The sequence below is a fragment of the Cicer arietinum genome, chromosome 1 (genome assembly GCF_000331145.2).
Source record: "Cicer arietinum cultivar CDC Frontier isolate Library 1 chromosome 1, Cicar.CDCFrontier_v2.0, whole genome shotgun sequence".
Taxonomy (NCBI): domain Eukaryota; kingdom Viridiplantae; phylum Streptophyta; class Magnoliopsida; order Fabales; family Fabaceae; genus Cicer; species Cicer arietinum.
The window spans coordinates 2,281,842-2,300,794 of record NC_021160.2 but is presented as its reverse complement, the minus strand read 5'-3'; the positions used below and the strand labels follow the sequence as shown (position 1 = coordinate 2,300,794).

Below are 18,953 nucleotides of genomic sequence, written 5' to 3'. Positions count from 1 at the left end.
GCATGAGAGTTCTTAAAGTTATGATACCATGGAAATGGAGTTATCTCTCTTTGCAATTGCAAGTATTCAAAAAATTAATTTCAGTACATTGCAAATACATATAAGAAGCCCAAGAGATATTTCTTTAGGCGTTTCTATTTTAAAGTGACTTGATTTGCAGACTCTCTCATATTTTTGTTCTATACAATGCGCTATATAAATACGGAAGTTTTTTTATTTTTGATTTAGTTACTGCTCGCAAAATTAAGTCACGGCGAGTCAATAAAAAACATTTTTTGGTAATATTTTTGGATGAAGTTTGAGGTGTTGAATAAAGTATCCAATTTTTTTTTCAAGAGCTAAAAATTGAATTCTTTTTTCATGAATTAAATAAGAGTATTCACACATTCTAAGATAAAAAAAGTATTCAAACTTATAATTATTGTAACACTTTCATTATTTTCTATTTAATAGAAAAATAAACTTCATTCAAATGATAAAATAAGAACAATATAATTACTACTACTAATTTTGTAAATGTACTTTTGAGTATATTTAATTTTGCAGATATATTTTTAATTAAAATTTAATTTTCTATAATGTAATTTATGTTTGAACATTTTTTTTTACATTTTGTTTTACAAGATAAATTTTGTTTGAATTATATAATTAAAAATAATTTTAAAAAAGTATTTACTAAAATTATATATATATATATATATATATATATATTATAATGTCAACAATACAGTTATAATCATTCTTTAAATAATAATAACTACTACAAAAAAAATCTCTTACATAAATAAATTAAACAAATAATGAAAACATTGTTGTAAAGCAAAATTGAAAATACTTACAAAAAAACAAAAACAATGAATCAAAGGACACGATCCAAATTAAATAAAAAAAATTGAGAGAGTATTGTATAAATAAAAAATGTAAATATATCTTGTGTTTCTTTTAGGTAGAAGTGAACTTGAACCAAAATTAAATTGGTAAAATTAATTTTTTTAAAATCCAAACATAATATTAAACCATTTTTATTATAAAATTATATTTAGACTTACAAATGAACAACGAAACATCTCATCGCAGTTGCTGATACGGTGAAGATATTAGTATGGTGAGAAAGAGTAATGCCAATGCGTGTGAATGTGATGATAGAGAGACAAACTCCACGTTTCACGCACACACTAAACAACACGGATTTTACCCATTTTCATTAATTCATCACATCACCTTCTACTAATGTTTATTTTTAAAATTGAAAAAAACAAAGAAAGAGTGGAATGATTAAATTCCTTACGCGTGCTTTGTCCAACACTATTATACTCTATAAGGATAATTAACAAACCCTAAACATCAAATTAAAAAGTCCCCTCTTTTTTAATTAACAATAATAATATGAAAAAGACTAATCTGTAACTTTTCTCTTCATCTGTCACCTTCAATTGCGACTTTTGATTCCACCACTTGCAAGGAACCACCCATTTCTTCTCCATTCTCTTCTACATTCTATTGCCTTAAATATATATATTATTCAGTGACAGAATTATGAATCAAATAAAGGAGGATTTTGATGGCGAAGAACTTTCATTTTCAAATTCAAATTCAAAGAATGAAGCAACAGTCACAGTGAGTGTTCCTAAAGAAGAAGACGAAGCAGAAGAAGAAGAAGAAGAAGAAGAGGATCCAATGGAGTATCCAATGGAAGTAGACGAACAAGATTCAGTGTCACTCTCCCCCGCCACCGTTTTCCGGATTCGTCTCAGACAACCTACCTCCAATTTACTTCACAAGATGCCTCTTCCTGAAATTTGTCGCAATTTCAGGTTTTTTTTCTCTCAATATATATAATACAGCATTGCTATAGTTTTAAATCACTCGTAAATAATGCTGATACTGTCGATAATTTTATTTTTTTTCAGTGCTGTTTCTTGGTGCGGAAAACTTAATGCTATAGCTTGTGCTTCTGAAACATGTGCTAGAATTCCAAGGTTTGTGTGTTTTCACTGTTAAATGTTTTGTTAAAAATTACTTTTTTTTATTCTCGGATTGAATAGTGATATTAATATGGCCTGAATAGTTATTGTAAGTACCTTATAAGTTGATTTTGTGAGACTGAGTCAGAGTCAACCCAAATTTTAATTTGGTATCAGAGCTTATCTTAGATATGTTATTTCACTGGCATTTGTCCATGCTCCAAATGTTCAGTTTTGAGCATGAAGGGGGTGTTAGAGAGTCCCATGACAACTAGAGATATGGGTTATGTATTGTTTATAACTCTCGAGCAATCTTTGTCTTACAAGGAATTTTTGTCAGGTTGAGTGAGACACAAAATCTAATAGTATGGATAACCATAGTTGATGGAAGATTTAAGAGCAAAATAATTGAGTAGATTGGGATGATTTTGGGGGTTCACTGCATTTAAGAATTTATGGATGAATTCAAGAAGATTCGATGGATTAATGTCTCACACTTTCTCAATTACATCTATCCTATTGCTGATATCCTGTATGTTTGTTTTTGTTGGCAATTTTGTAATGGTTTTTAGTGTTTCCTTTTCCATAGGTCAACTGTAAATCCACCATTTTGGATTCCTATACATATTGTGATCCCAGAGAGGCCAACTGAATCTGCGGTGTTCAATGTCATAGCAGGTAGTTTGATGTCATGACTGTTTCACTTTTACTGTGCCGGTTGGTTTTGTTTGATATCATTCTGCACTTGCAGTAATGTTTAAATTGGCTAAACAATAGCGAAGTTCGGAGTTAGAACTTTTCAATTTCATTACCAATATAAAGGTTTTGGTAAATCCAAGGCTGTTTGACAATCCTACACACGCTAAATTTGGATTTAGGAATATTATATTTGAGTATAAGGCATCAAGTTGAAGCTTAGATGGAATGTTCTAATTTTCATAATTTGGCACTTATATATTTTGAATTAAACCTTTGGAGGCTTTTGATCTGGATAGCCTATAGGCTATAAGCATCAGTTGTAAAATCTTATGAAGATGTTTCACAATCAGAGGGGCAATATAACTATTCCAACTGAAAAGTCTGAAGGATCTTATAACAACAATATATGTTAAATAACCATCGTCATAATAATATTAATAATAATATTAATAATAATAATAATAATACTGATAATAATAATAATAATAATAATAATAATAATAATAATAATAATAATAATAATAATAATAATATTTTACATTGAATGATCTGACAAGTGACATCTTATTTGTGTAATATTGGTAAAATAAGAAAGAAGTTGAATTGAATCTAAATGATACAATATAGAAAACCAAGGAAATTGAGATCTGCTGTAACAGTAGCCAGTAGCAGCTATCGAATATGTAATTAACTCATCTATTAATTTCTCTTTGCCTTCCAATATACGAATATTTGCTTGATTAGTTCATATATGGAAATAATATTTTGATACTCTTTCTTGGCATTTTTCCCTCAGCTTTTAGTCTCTGAACTGAACTGATTAATTATATAGGAAAATGCATTTATATAGTTGGAAATTTGATTAGATGCACTCTATGCCTTCCATAGATTCTCCTCGTGATTCCGTCCAGTTTATTGAATGGTCCCCTGCCTGCTGTCCCCGTGCATTATTGATATCAAATTTCCATGGGAGGGTAACTATTTGGACTCAACCATCTCAAGTAAGTAAGTGTTACTTAAGTGGATCCTACTATCAAAATTTCTAGCATAGCTGTTTAGTATAATTGTCTAGTATTCTTTTATAGGTTTTTCTATGTTCATAGATTTAATTTCTAAGAGTTGCTGTCTGCCCGTATCAGAGTTTGTTTCTAAAACTTATCCCAAGCTCCATAGCTTTCTGTGAACTGAGGTTATTTTTTTTTTTAAAAAAATCCCGTAGTAATGGGAGATTTAGCTATTTATGACATAGTCTAATGTATTCTGAGATGTATTTTTCAAGTCTCTGAATGGGAGATTTGGCTATGTATTAACCTTGAAGGAGGTTAATGTAATTGACCAAGTACTTGTGTCTGCCTCTTTTGCCCATCTTTAGCCTACGATGGCTTCTCCATTACTCATATATGGCTATCTGCTCTTCTTGTTTGTTTGTGGCTGATTTCTTGCCCATTCAGGGGCCAGCTAATCTTGTAGTTGACAGTAGCTGCTGGCTACAAGAGCATGAGTGGCGGCAAGATATTGCAGTTGCTACAAAGTGGCTATCAGGGGTGTCTCTGGTATGTGTTTAACTTCTCTTCTATGCTATGTTCAAATTCCCTGTACATTGTCTTTGAGGATTTCTTATAAACATTCTTTTTGGATATATTCTTATAAACATTTTTCTTTGTCCAACTATACATGAAACTTTTTTGGATATACAAGGCATGGGGAAGAAACACAAACAATTATCTGAAAAAACTCTAAACAATTTTCTCAGAAAAAGTTTTCTATCTATAAATAAAATTCTCTAAGTTGTTTAGAGAGATAGCTTTTTTAGGAAAAAGATAGAGATATAAATTGTTGGTGAAGGCGGTGAAGAAATAATTCTTGGTTTTTAGAGACATTTTTTCAGGGAAATGGGAAAATTATGTTTTCCCTCAACTGGTCCAATTGAACTTTCACTTTTACCATTAAGTATAGAGTTGTAAAGAATCCCTGTTCCACCTTCAACCATGAAGTCATGGGCATTGAGGCACTGACTTACAATTTGCACTTAGTGAGCATGTGAACACACATATGGATCTTGTGCAGTTCAACATGATCTGTTTCTTTAATCTGAATTAATTACTTTTTTCGAAAAATAGTATAGGTGGCTTTCATCAAAATCAAGTGCTCCTTCCAATTCGAAGTCAATATTTGAGGAAAAGTTTATTTCACAACAATCTCAAACTTCAGGTCTATTCTTTTAGCGTTTACTATTCTGATTTCCATTTATCTGTTAGGTTTTTCAATATTCACTGTGGTGGTAATGTGATATTTTGAAGAAACGCTGCTGTTTATGTTGTTTTTGTCTCATTTTTGGAAAATTTATTGGGCGGTGAAAACAGAGAGATTTCTGTGCATGGACTAGTGTATTTGGACTAGAGTCTGAGTGTTGCACAACTTCTCTTTTTAAATTTACTGATTGTGGTTGAATTGTCCTGTTTTGCCCATGGACACAGGTTTTCTGATTTCTCTTTGTATTTTCTGTTGCACATTGGGGTTTAGCAATTTTCTATGTTGCTTTTGTGATTTTATTTGTGTTGTTAAAATTTCTCCATAAAGATGTTTCATTTAGATGAAGCAGTAAATTGATTCTACAATTTTAATTCATTTGTCTATTATGATACTCAACTGTCTTAGTGGCTGGCTGACGCCATATTATCAAGCCCAAAATACTTAAAAAATGGAGCCTTATCTTTGTCAGAACTCATGTATGATGACACTTGTTATCCTAGTATGAGTTGAAAATGTTTTTGAGTCCATCTCTGAATCATATCCAATGGCTGGTGCTAAAACAAATTTTATATGTTGATGATGTGATCACAACGCTCATGACAGAATCTTAAATTAGAATTATGTTATCCTCTCTTTGTTTGATTGCTGCTTGTGTTATATGCTTAATAATTCATTTTATATGTTCAATTTTTTGTTCTAATTAATAGTGCAGATCTATATATTACAATGCAAGATTCTTGTGTGTTTGACACATGGAGTTGTTTTGATTTCAGCTAGATGGCCCAATTTTCTCTGTGTCTGTTCTGTATTCTCATCAGGCTCTGTTCAACTTCATTGGTCCCAATGGCCTCCCAGTCAGAATGCAACACCACCCAAATGGTTTTACACTAGTAAAGGACTATTGGGCTGTGGGCCCAGTGGCATTATGGCTGGTGATGCTATCATTACAGAAAGTGGTGCCATGCATGTGGCCGGAGTGCCAATTGTGAATCCTTCTACCATTGTTGTATGGGAGGTTATGCCTGGGCCTGGAAATGGTTTTCAATTAACTCCAAAGATAAGTATTAATAATGGTGTCCCACCTCTTAGCCCACCCAACTGGAGCGGTTTTGCACCTTTAGCTGCATATTTATTTAGTTGGCAAGATTATCTTTTATCTGCAGAAAAGCAAGGGAGAAACCAAACAGACCAAAACCTTGGTGAATCTATACCACTTCACTGCTCACCGGTTTCAAATTTTTCAGCATATGTGAGTCCTGAAGCCGCAGCTCAATCTGCAGCAACCACCACCTGGGGTTCTGGTGTAACGGCAGTAGCCTTTGATCCGACTTGTGGTGGTTCTGTGATAGCTGTTGTGATAGTTGAGGGTATGGACCTGATTCTGACTTGATCTTTTCCCCCCTTTCAATTTCAATATATTCTTTTGTACATGAAAATTTTACCAATATCTACAACTGATTCCCATTGAATGCCACTAAGATCGACAAAGCCTTATCTTACCCATATTGTGTTTAGCTGTTCAAGTTATTAAAATCATGTATGTGTTAACATATTTTTTTCACTGACAGTAGTATGATATATTCCTTAAGCACTATGCCCATGGAAATAATATGCATTTTATCCTTGATTCTTGCATACTTTTGGATACAGTGCCCATCATTATTATTGCTGTCTCTGCCTCTATGATCTTCTGCAGTCTGCATAGCTCTCTCTCTCACTCACTCCCCCTCTCCTCTCTCTCACGTGGTGGCTAATTCTTTAGTCTTTATCTGCTTAGAATTGGCATATATATATATATATATGGCTTCCAGTTTTTGAAGAGTGGACAATCCTGTAGTTCTTCATCTGACTTTTTTTTAAAAAATGGGCAGGGGGGTTAAAGATTACATCATATTTGAGCAGTTATATTCTTAATCTGGGGTTATGTTTGGGAAACTCACAAATAGATGGAATTGATCAGGTAGATCAGTCCAAAATGGTTCCCACATGGATCGTAACCAGTTATCGGTTACTCTTACCCTTAATTTTCATTGGAAGAAATTGAAATACAAATCCAAAATTAAAAACTAACATGTTAGGAAGAAATTGAGATACGAATAACCAGTTATTGATTACTCTTACCTGTAATTTTTACATGCTTTTTCTTACTAGTATTAAGTATTGCGACCTAACCAAGATATAACTAATCAATTGATTGATGAACATAAAATTCACAGTGGAGATAAAATACTGAAAACCAAAACAAGGCTTATCTGAATAAAATGAAATCATGTAAAAATATCTTAAATAATTAGAGCCTGAGATTTTCTATATTTTGCTGTACATCTGATTTTTATATGAAACCGGCAAATTGATCATCAAAGTTACATCACATTTGAATAGAACTAATAAGTTATGAAACAATAGGATTTTAATATCCACAATGGAGGATACAAAATTTGAATATCAAATAATACTATGGGACAATTCCCTCTTAATAGTGGTGTTTCCAGTCTTGAATTATTCATCCTTCCTTGCGCAAGTTGGCATTCCTTCTGAGACCAACTTGAGTAATATATCAGAAGGACCCATGTACTTACTGTGCTTTGTACATATTGTAACAAGGCTTCCTGTCTTTCATGGTTGCCAGTATTTTATGCCAGAGGTTTCTTGTGCACTGATCGTTGAGCTGGAAAATAGATACTATAAGTTTGAAATTTTACTTTGCAGGGCAGTACATGTCCCCTTCTGATCCAGATGAGGGTCCATCAATCACAGGGTGGAGGGTGCAACGCTGGGAATCATCTTTTCAGCATGTCGTCCTCCATCCAATATTTGGAAACCCTACTTCAAGTATGGGTGGAAAGCCTCCTATGCAAACTATTTGGCAGTCCAAAGTGGACATGAGTATTCCACCAACAAATGATTTCAAGAGTCGTCAAACACCTCCAATTGGAATGAGTGCTAATGTGCAAAAGGCATCTGAATCTGGTGCTGATAAGTCAAAAGGGGTCAATTTTGATCCTTTTGATCTTCCAAGTGATATTAGAACACTCGCACGGGTTGTTTACTCAGCTCATGGTGGTGAAATTGCGATTGCTTTTCTTCGGGGTGGCGTCCACATATTTTCTGGTTTAAATTTTGCACCTGTAGCCAATTATCAGATTAATGTTGGATCTGCAATTGCTGCTCCTGCTTTTTCTTCAACAAGCTGCTGTTCAGCTTCTGTTTGGCATGACGCAAGCAAGGATCATACCATATTGAAAATAATCCGGGTTCTTCCTCCTGCTATTCCAATTGGTCAAGTGAAAGCAAACTCATCAATTTGGGAACGTGCAATTGCTGAAAGGTGATTTCTTAAAATGCTTTACGATGTGGCATGTTCATTCAAACTTAATTTCTCTTATATTTATTGGAAGTTGTGATTTATGTCTTTTTTGGTCAATGGTTTATTTCACTGCAACATCTGTTGGGAAAATCAGGTTCTGGTGGAGCCTTTTGGTTGGGGTTGATTGGTGGGATGCTGTGGGTTGTACACAGAGTGCTGCTGAGGATGGTATTGGTAAGGATGTGCAAATTATTAAGTCTTGCTACTACTTATGTGTTCTGTTGAAGTTTGTGCCTTGGAAATGAGAGATGCAAACTACTTAGTCCTGCTACTACTACTTTGGTTCCTTTTTAATCGTTTTAAGGTATTTACACATACCAAGAAAACCAATAAATTTTATTACTGTTGATGAAATTATGTTTTTTTTTCCCTCCAATACACTTAACTATTTATTATCTCATTTTACATATTTTTCTCTCTGCAATTAATAGCCAGTGATAATTTTGATAAAACAATATTTGAACTTTGAAAATAACATAAAAAGGAACGGAAGGAGTATCACTTTTTTTGGTTTACTTGAAGTTTGTGCTAGAAAATCTGAAAAAGGGATAATACAATTTACTTTATTTCATATATGCATTCTTTATAAAGCATCTGCTTAATTGGTACCGATTCTCTATGTTAATGATATTTCATTTTGGTTTTGGTTTCAGTTTCACTTAACAGTGTGATTGCAATATTAGATGCGGATTTCCATTCACTTCCTACTGCTCAGCACAGACAACAGTATTGTCCTGTATATTTCTGTGAACTATCACCATTAGCTTGCTTAGTTATTTTCTTCTTTGTCGTTATCACAAGGGGTGTCTAGTTATTTTTCTGCTATTTTGTATGATTCTGTTATTCATGGATATAATACTAGTTTGACTATGGATCCTGTAGCAAATGCTTGTTAGTAGCATTTTTATATCTCATAAGACAAGTAAAACCTCAATTGGTCTTCCAAAGATCGGGTGTTGCCACAACACATTGGTCCTTCAAAGTCATACACAATTGTCTCTAGATTTATCCATACAAAAGCTAAGGTGGTGAAGTAAAAGATCGAATGTGACATCGTTAGATCTTTGAGGGTCCGTTTGGATTAAAAAATGTTTTCAATTTTCAACTTCAATTTTCATTTGATTATGCCATGGATGGAAAACCTAGTGTAGTGAATAATTGTGGTAGAGACAAGATGAAAGGCTAGGAAGGGAGATTGCATTTTCGAAAACACTAGAAACATGTTATTGGCATGTTTCAAATTTCTAGAAATGTTTGATCTGTTTTTAAAAATGAATTTTCAAAATTTTCTGGAATGCCTTATCTAATGTTTATTCTTTTTGGTGGAAATGAAAATAGCAAACCAGAGAAGTAAATGGGTCCTAGTATCGTGATACTTTAACCTTTGAGGGGCAATCTTTCACCAACCCTTTTATGTGGCTTTCTTGTGGGACACTTCTTGTTATATTGTTAAACATTAACTTTAGTTTTTAGCTTTTCAGTTTATTGTAGTGCTTTAATGCAACACAGAAGTGGCTTTTTGCTGCTGCTATCAGGGCTTAAAACAACTATGTATTGTATGATTGCAGAGTCTAGACAGGATAAAGTGTAGGCTACTTGAAGGATCAAATGCTCAAGAGGTCAGGGCAATGGTTCTGGATATGCAAGCTAGGTTGTTGTTGGATATGCTCGGGAAGGGAATTGAATCTGCTTTGATAAACCCTTCAGCTTTAGTGCCTGATCCATGGCAGGTATCTGGTGAGACATTATCCAACATTGATCCTGAAGCAGTGTCTGTTGAACCTGCATTAATTCCGTGTATTCAGGTTGGTTTGTTTACAGTTGTAATCACATGCTCCATATTTTGTTTGAGGGAAGGTCTTGAGTTTTGATGCAATTTTTATACTGCAGCAGTTAACTGCATGGTTCAAACTGCACAGAATGTAGCGTTCAATTTTTGCCATACATACTTCTACTTATATTTGCACATGCAAAATAACTTATTTTGTTGCATATGTATTACACCATGTAGATAGTACCAACCTATTAGATGTGTTTGTATATTATTAAACCTTCGATTGACTCCCTTCTTTCAGTGAGTTGGCTGATTTAATTAAACATTTCTCTATATACATCTCATAATTGTGTCAATAATGTGTAGGCTTATGTTGATTCAGTTCTTGATCTGGCCTCACATTTTATCACACGGTTGCGGCGTTATGCAAGTTTTTGTCGTACATTGGCAAGTCATGCTGTGACTGCGGGGACTGGAAGCAACCGAAGTATGGTTGCCAGTCCTTCCCAAAATTCTACAACTCCTGCAACAAGTCAGGGTAGGTCTGCAATGATGTGATATCATTTTATTTTTTGTAATAAATAATTTTTTATTATGGAAAACTATAAGTCAAACCATTAAGAAGGATTTGGATTTAAATGGTCTGTCAGCAGCAGCAAACATGATTCATAATAGCACATTATGGCATTATCTGATTGGTGTGTAGTTTTGACCAATATAATTGTTGAAGTTGTGGGATTTTAGAGAAAAGGAGGAGAGAATAATAAGGGTTTGAATATTATTGATAATAGCTTTATGCTAACTTGATTACAAAAGACTCAATAATAATATCTATTTATTGAGAAACATAGACTCAATCCTAAATTAGGAATAAATCATAATAATAATGAGAGATATTCTAAGATATCTCTATGATTATAAATTGATCCTAAGAAATAACTCAAGATACTCTAATATAATATAAAAGATCTTATAAGATATTTTCTAATATTCTAACAATAATGGATAAGGCTTTGATTTTTGTTTTTGTATAATTTGTTTGGTTTTTATTGATAAATTGTATAAATATATAAGTTCATACTTCTAAAGCCTTGACACTGGATCTACATAGAAGCAAAGATTTGGGCCTTTTTCTTTTTATTGTCACAAAATTATCAATTCTCCTACCTTGAATATTTTCATTGCCTTGACTATCAACATTATCTTTATTTTTTATTTTACATATCAAATAAAGGCAAAGATAACATTTTTCAGGAGGTGAAAATGGGACAACCAGTTCTAGTGGAAACACACAGATGAAAGCTTGGGTACAAGGGGCTATTGCCAAGATTAGCAGCACTTCTGATGGAGTGTCCAACCTAACTCCTAATCCCCCCATCAGTGGTCCTTCATCCCTTATGCCAATAAGCATTAATACAGGAACCTTTCCTGGAACACCTGCAGTTCGACTAATTGGGGACTGTCATTTCCTTCATAGATTATGCCAACTTTTGCTCTTCTGCTTTTTCTTTCGACGATCACAACTTCCCCGCTATATGAGTAGTGCACAGAGAACTGCTGATACAAATTCACAAAAGCCACATCCTAATGCTTCTGTTCCTTGCAAGATGGAGGAAGTTGCAAAACCAGTGTCAAGTGGGGTTAGGTCAGATGACAGTCAGACAGGTCGAGTTGGTCAGCCTGTGAATGGGTCAAAAGGAGGTGAAGAACCATCTCCAGGGCGTTCAAGACTTGGTACTGGAAATGCAGGCCAAGGGTATACTTTTGAAGAGGTATAACTTTGTTATGACTTGCCCAAAAGTTCTTATTTTGGTTATTTGTGACTGACATGAATTTGTAGGAACCAGATAACTCTTTCCTTTGTTTTCAATGACTCAACTGTTTGTTTTACTAAAGGTCTTAAAGCACTTGTAATGCAGGTCAAGGTACTTTTTCTAGTACTTATGGATCTATGTCGCCGAACATCTGGGCTGCAACACCCCTTGCCAGTTTCTCAGGTGGGGAGTAGCAACATTCAGGTTCGGCTGCATTATATTGACGGGAACTACACTGTACTGCCAGAGGTTGTTGAAGCATCCCTTGGCCCACATATGCAGGTAACTTTCTGTTTTTTTCATTTCATAATTAGTGCGTCTTGGAGACAAACGGAACTTGTTGTGAGTACAATTTCACGAACATGGTGTGTTATTTCCGTGAGTTTATAATGCCATTCAATTCATGATTTGAAAATGTGATGTAAGAGTGATAGAAGTCAATGGAATAGGATTAGAAAAGAGGCTCAGTTGTGTTGCTTTAATATAAGGGTGCCTTTTATAGCATGTTGTTTATCATTTAATGATAAAGCACACTGTTTTAGATAATGTAGGAGCACTTGATATCATTGATTATTGAGCTCTTGATAAAATACCTGTTTTTGTTTGTTTTGTTTCTTTTGAGTGCATTAAGATCTGTTTCTTTCCTTGGACTGTTTGACTAACTTCCCTATGAGTGACACTGATGCTTTCCCCAAAACTAAATAAAAATGGCTATGCAGAACATGCCTCGTCCTAGAGGTGCTGATGCTGCTGGTCTTCTACTTCGTGAGCTAGAACTCCACCCTCCAGCAGAAGAGTGGCATCGACGTAATACATTTGGTGGACCTTGGACTGATCCAAATGATGAGGATTGTGCAAATGATTCACCAAAACTAGTTAGTTTAAATCCACTTGATTCCAGTTCGTTGGAAAATAGTGATGTCTATTATGCAGCCAATGGCTTGTGGCCAAGGAAGCGCAGGTTGTCTGAGCGAGATGCAGCTTTTGGGTTGAACACTTCAGTGGGTCTGGGAGCTTATCTTGGTATAATGGGATCCCGAAGAGATGTTGTTACTACACTATGGAAGACCGGCCTTGAAGGGGTCTGGTACAAGGTATGAAAAGAAGTCTTGTACATTGTTTCTTATTGTTTTCTTGTCCATGTTTACGCATAATAACCACCAAGTGCTTGTTATTGAGAAACGTTCAAGATTTTCCTTTAATCTCTAATATAGTCAGATTCAGGTTTTTCTCTGTATATATCCATACCAATAGATAGACGACATATTGCTATGCCTCCAAATGTAAGTTTTGCCAGTAACTGAATGAAAGTCTTAGGCTTTTATCTGAGTCAGACTTGTTAATGTGTTCAATCAGTATCAAATTTGTAAATGAAGTTATTTCTTTCAGTGATGTATGGAAATTTGTCAAATGACACTTCTCCGGATTCTTCTTCCTGAACTCCTAATTTTTTTCTGCCTCCGTGTGGATATTCTATTTTCTGATTCTTCTTTTTACTTTTGTGTGGTGCAGTGCATAAGATGTCTAAGGCAGACTTGTGCTTTTGCTTCCCCTGGTTCCACCAACCTTCCTAATCAAAATGACCGGGAAATTTGGTGGGTCAGCCGCTGGGCATACGGCTGTCCAATGTGTGGTGGAAGATGGGCTAGAGTTGTATAGCTGGCTCCGAACAACAATTGTTGTTCTTGGTTGAGGGAAGAAATGCATATAAGTGTGGCCAACTGTAGAAACTGGATGTGTTGATGAAATGCTGACGGGAATGGTACAGGGAAGAAGAGATGTAGATTTATTTGATTTCTTGTTCTACTGATCACCTTGTTGGGTTCCAACTATTCTAAAGTAATTCATTCATATCTCTATTTTTGGTAATCATGATACCTAGTCAACCCTAATTAGTTGGATAAGGCTTGGATATTACTGTTGTTGTATGAATCATGATACCACCAAAATTAGGTCTTATCCATGTAGTGTTTATAAGTTGCTTCTTGCAGGTATATGGTAATTTGTTAAGGATTTTTAAACTGTAAATTACTTGAGTGCACCATATCATACAAGGCATATGAACAACCAAGCAATTATAATTTATATGTTTGTTTATATGAACCTTATCACTCTCTGTCTTTGTCATCCAATCCTCAAAAATTGAATATTTCTAACTTATCCTGATCTCTTGCAGCTTTTTATGGGTATTGATAATTTTTTTGCTAATTGCAACCTAATTTAGTCGGAGGATGTTGACAGTTTCATCTGCATTTTTTCACCACTCAAGCCACACTACCTTATCTAATCAGCCATGTCTTCAGATGGTGACCATCATATGCCTCTAGGCTAAGATTCTCGAACCAAACGTGCATGATCATCAAAAGACTTCTAGTTCAATCACTCCATTGGACTCAAATGCAAAGTTCTATAGATGAATTCAGTAACAGGTGGTTTAAGCTATGTGGTGTATGGGTAAACTTGTTGCCTTCATTGGAGCAAAAAATAGGTGCAGCTTTAGTTGTATCATCAAGAAATTTCATTGCAATTGAACTCTTCAATACATTGTCTTGTTGCTGCAATATATTTCTGTAACTGCTTGATAGTCAGTCAGTCATCACATGCTGGTGGTTTACATCATTTACAACTTTTCAAATTTCACTTATAGTAAATGGATCCACAGTTCTACTAACATGTGTTTTCTGAGTAGAAGGAAGTGTTGTGTATGCCTCTATCCTATCCTATGTACTGCAAGCTTTATTAATTATTAATTGACAGACAACATACTTCATTTTGTAAAGACTACTTCGAATGACAAAATGCGTGAATTATAAATAATGGGCTAAATGCTAGTCTTTAAGTTATTATTTAATTATAACAAATCAGTCTTGAATTTTTCATTTTAATCCCTAAACGTTTGCGATGTTAATTGTGTTCTTCAAATTTATTAATATTAATGAGTTTTTGGGATTCAAACTCAATATTTAATGGAAATAATGTTTTTGACAATCTCAATTAAAAAAAGAGATCTCAAAATTTCAATTTTGTTTGATCAACTTCTTCTCTAATTTGTTCTGAATTTCTATATATATATATATGCATTAAATTGGAAAATTGAAATTCAAAATTCATTTTAAACCTAAAAATTGAAAACGTCTCTTATGAATTTAGAGAAAATATGTCGTTGCCATTATCACTCTCACATTTTTTACTTTCAAATTGTGTTTTTGTTTGTACTATTTTGAATATATTTTAAATTTAAGATTTGAAGCATATACCCAAGAGTCCAAAAAGAAGAGAAATTTTAAAAATTTTAACTCTATCTTAATATATTGATTAACCACTTATCAAACTGTATTAACACGCATCTGTTAACTATGTTAGCCATTTAAAAAGTTGTAGGATTTTGTCGTCACCAAGTGATGTCCAAATAACATTCTTTGAGGCATACCCATGTTAGCATCCATCCAAACATGGGACGAATACATTCTATTTTCATTATGTGTGAGTTTCTCCTGCTCTTGTTCATTTTTCTAAGGAAATAATAACATACAATAATAAAGCACAACCGAAGCAACGAAGACACTATAAAATTCATATAAAGTCAAAACTATTAACTTGTTATTCATATTGGAAATTATCAGTCATGCTCAACAATAAAGCACAAATATCTACACAACAATTAAACCAAAACAAGAAGAACAAAGCAGAATCCCAAAAGGCTTAGACTATTATTATAGTGTCTAGCCCCAAGTAGCCCAATTAGCTTCACTTCCAACACGTGGCATCATTGAGTTCCTTGATTGAGAATCAACATTGAAGTTGGCTCCACACATAACACCTTCACTGTCAATTCTAGGCATTGCTTTCATCTTCTTGGTTGGATGCTCAAAGCTTAATAAACCATGATCACTATGAAACATACACCCTGAAATTTCAACACCATTTATCCATCAAACTCCACACAAAACTCATTCTTTTTAGTTTCTATAGTCCTTAGACAGATTTTCCATTATCTTAGTAATTGTACCAATTTGATTAAAAAACATTGTAACCTAAATGTTAGTTTAAAATGTTCATGAAGTGTTAGTTCAATAAAAAGTTTGACCTTATAATCTCAAGGAACGAGGTTCAAGTTCAAATTTTCTTAAAAACATTTGTAAAATGACCATTATTGTCATCTTAATTAGTAATAATTTCTCCCTTCCCCATTTTTTTCTTCTAAAAATATTTCTAGTTTAAAATCAAAACTGCAACTTTTTATTGGAAGATTCCAAAGGCTAACTGCAAAATCCTGATTTTGGAAACCAAATTTACATACCAGTTGGAAATGGTGCAAATGATTTAGCACAGCTTGCTTTAATAAGCTCCAAGTTTTCAGAAATAACCACTGAACCATCAGATGCAATACCCCAAAAGAGTCCAATTTGCCCATCAGAACCCTGATCAAACACAAACATGAGAATAATTATTAATTAATTAGTCCTATAATCATAATCTATACACTATCAAATCTAAATATTCATTTCCTTTTGTATTCACAAAAAGTTGAATTTTTTTGTCCAACATTTAGAGACTAACTGAAAAAGGGACTCACAGATGCAGCAAAAACAGTTCCATCTTTGTGGTCATAGATCACAAATCCAAAACTTCCTTCAAGTTCTTTGAGGACTTGATCAGCTGGGTATGGACCCCTGTCGCGAAGTGTCCGATACGCTTCGATGATAAAGATGGCCTCATTGCTTCCCTTTGATAGCCCATATTGTTTGTTCAGCTTACTAAGGTTATGCAGGTTACCCATGAAAGCACAATATATGTTGTCCAAACCACTGAACAACCTGTGTGACACATGACACATTTTTTGTATTAGCAATAGAGAACTCAATAAACATATATCTGAGATATTTGTACACACATAATTATATGTCTATCCTTAACCAACCCATCTATTAAGAGTAAAAATGACTTTATAACTGATAGCATCTCTCACCTTATAAATCGATTTTATAGAGTTGAGTTAGACGTAATTTAAATTTTAAGATGGTTTCAGAATTTATGTAAAGATCAATTAGATCACGGTTATCAAGTCAATCAGATGCATTCTCACGCTTCAGATCTCCAACTTTGAGCGTGAGAAGGGTTTTGAAAGGTTGAATTTAAACACAACTCAAATTCTAAGATAGAATCAGGCTATCTAAGATCAACTAAGCCACCTAACAAGAATGTGAATGAGATTTAGTCGAAATAACTTTATAGAAGAGAGACCTCCCATATTTTACAAGAGAGTTGTAGGGTTGAGTTAAACTCAACCTAAATTCTAAGTTTCTTAATTTGCATGAGACTCATATTTCAAAAAAAAAAAAAAAACAAATAAGTTATTATTATTGTTAGTTTACAATTATAAGGCATTTTTGGCATACCTTTGATAAATGGAGGGCTTGTTTGAAGGGGAATAAGCCAATAAAGCATCATTTCCAAAAGTCATGAAAAATGCATTGGAGGAATTGCAGGACATGAAATCTCTAAGGATTTCATGACTTTGTTTAGCCTTAGTGTTTGAATTCAAAGAAGCTGGACTGTTAAGCTCCTCTGGTGCATTAACCAACTTCTCCTTGAAAATTCCCAACATTTTTTTCCTTTGACTCAAAAAGTTTGCTTCCACTCTTTGATTGATTATAATATAGAACAATTAGCTGCATAAAAAAAACATGAATAAAAAAAACTTAGTTTATGACCAATTAATGAATAATGATGATTCAAAAGAGAGAGAGGAAAATGAAGCATACCAAGAATAAGAAACCAAAAAAGAAGATGCAGATGGAGAATGAGATTTGGTGAGAAATATATAGCCTTTGAAGATGGATAATGATGAAATAAATGAGACAGTAATGCAAGATATATATAGAAGGCAAGTGAGAGAGGTGACGTGGAAATTCAATGATTCTATCCAATCCAAACAAGGAAAGTAGATAAAGATGAAAACTAAGGTATCTTATCATTATGTATTTAATATGTATGCAAGTCAGATTCAAAACTGATAATATTTTGTTAAAAATAAAAAAATGAAAATTTATTTATTTTACTATTTTTTAATGTAAACTGATAATTTGTTTTTAACTCGGGATGGACAATTCTTCAAACATGTTTTGGAAGGGACAAAGCAAAGTGGCAAGGAATCATGACAAGTCTATTTATTACTATAAAAATTCACTTAGCATGTTGTCTAACATACATAATATAAGTAAAAGTTTAATCGTGTATAGTAATTGTATAAAAGTAAAATATAATTTATTATTTAATTGTGCAATTAAATATAAATAGTTTTTAAGACTCAAAATTAATTTTGTAATTATTATAAAAAAATAGTTTTGTAAAAATATAATTAGAAATTTGGTCAAAAAAAAATTGTGAGAAATGGTCAAATAACGATGCATAGTATTTTGAAAAAAGTGGGGTGGAATCTAGTCATGGAAGAGAGCGTGTTGTGATGTAATTTTGAAATAACGATGCATAGTAATTTGATGGTAATAGTAACTGTAGATTCGGATTTTGAGGATAAAAACAACGAATAATTTAAAAAAGTGAAAATCTTATCCATTTTGATATGACAATGATCCGACTCAGCAACTTTCAAAACCACGTTAGAGCATCTACAGCGGTGAACTCAAAATGGGTTCTTTAGATGGGGTCCACTGTGCCACATCATCTTGAAGCAATTCACTAGTTTTCTACTCCAACGGTGAACTCAACATGAAAGTTCTACTATGCCACATCACCCTAAATCAACTCATTCGTTTTTTACGGTTTAACTTTTAAAAAATTATATTATATTCCATTACTTTAATGTATACATTAATATTTAGTTTTATTATAACTTAAACTATTGATTTAAATATTCTAATTAATATTATTATACATTATTTTAATTTAAAATTTTAATAAAAACTTTAACAAACTTCTGCAACAAAAATTGTGAAGAAAAAATATGAGTAACAAATTGTTTCTATTAATGAGCTAACAATCGTAATTAAAGGGGAAAAAAAAAAAGGCTAACGGTTATATATTAACTACAAAAAAGCTAATGGTTACAAAATTATTATTAT

At 33.3% G+C, this 18,953-nt stretch overlaps 2 protein-coding genes across 7 annotated transcripts; one reads left to right on the top strand and one right to left on the bottom strand.

The window, feature by feature from the left end:
• The first annotated feature begins 1,207 nt into the window (after window positions 1-1,207).
• On the top strand, window positions 1,208-14,650 carry LOC101515142 (mediator of RNA polymerase II transcription subunit 16-like). 6 transcript variants are annotated; one of them, XR_012163242.1, is made up of 17 exons: window positions 1,208-1,814; window positions 1,911-1,979; window positions 2,554-2,642; window positions 3,552-3,664; window positions 4,115-4,216; window positions 4,784-4,874; window positions 5,690-6,283; window positions 7,626-8,244; window positions 8,378-8,457; window positions 8,937-9,019; window positions 9,852-10,088; window positions 10,424-10,595; window positions 11,312-11,829; window positions 11,977-12,153; window positions 12,591-12,965; window positions 13,384-13,710; window positions 14,048-14,650. XR_012163242.1 is itself a non-coding variant. In XM_004485700.4 (16 exons), the coding sequence occupies exons 1-16, from the start codon at window positions 1,537-1,539 to the stop codon at window positions 13,528-13,530; spliced, it is 3,744 nt and encodes a 1,247-aa protein (XP_004485757.1). In that variant the 5' UTR covers window positions 1,208-1,536; the 3' UTR covers window positions 13,531-14,542. The 6 variants fall into 6 exon arrangements, 5 of the variants coding, with proteins under 5 accessions (XP_004485757.1, XP_027186072.1, XP_012568427.1 ...); XM_004485700.4 differs by having other exon boundaries at window positions 13,384-14,542; XM_012712973.3 differs by lacking the exons at window positions 1,208-1,814; window positions 1,911-1,979 and having other exon boundaries at window positions 2,552-2,642; window positions 3,496-3,664; window positions 4,789-4,874; window positions 13,384-14,542.
• A 799-nt stretch (window positions 14,651-15,449) lies between these two features.
• LOC101514818 (stem-specific protein TSJT1-like) lies at window positions 15,450-17,822 on the bottom strand. The gene is made up of 5 exons (XM_004485699.4): window positions 17,637-17,822; window positions 17,271-17,543; window positions 16,448-16,688; window positions 16,172-16,292; window positions 15,450-15,778 (listed from the first exon to the last, which is right to left on the bottom strand). The coding sequence occupies exons 2-5, from the start codon at window positions 17,477-17,479 to the stop codon at window positions 15,594-15,596; spliced, it is 756 nt and encodes a 251-aa protein (XP_004485756.1). The 5' UTR covers window positions 17,480-17,543; window positions 17,637-17,822; the 3' UTR covers window positions 15,450-15,593.
• Window positions 17,823-18,953: the final 1,131 nt, after the last annotated feature.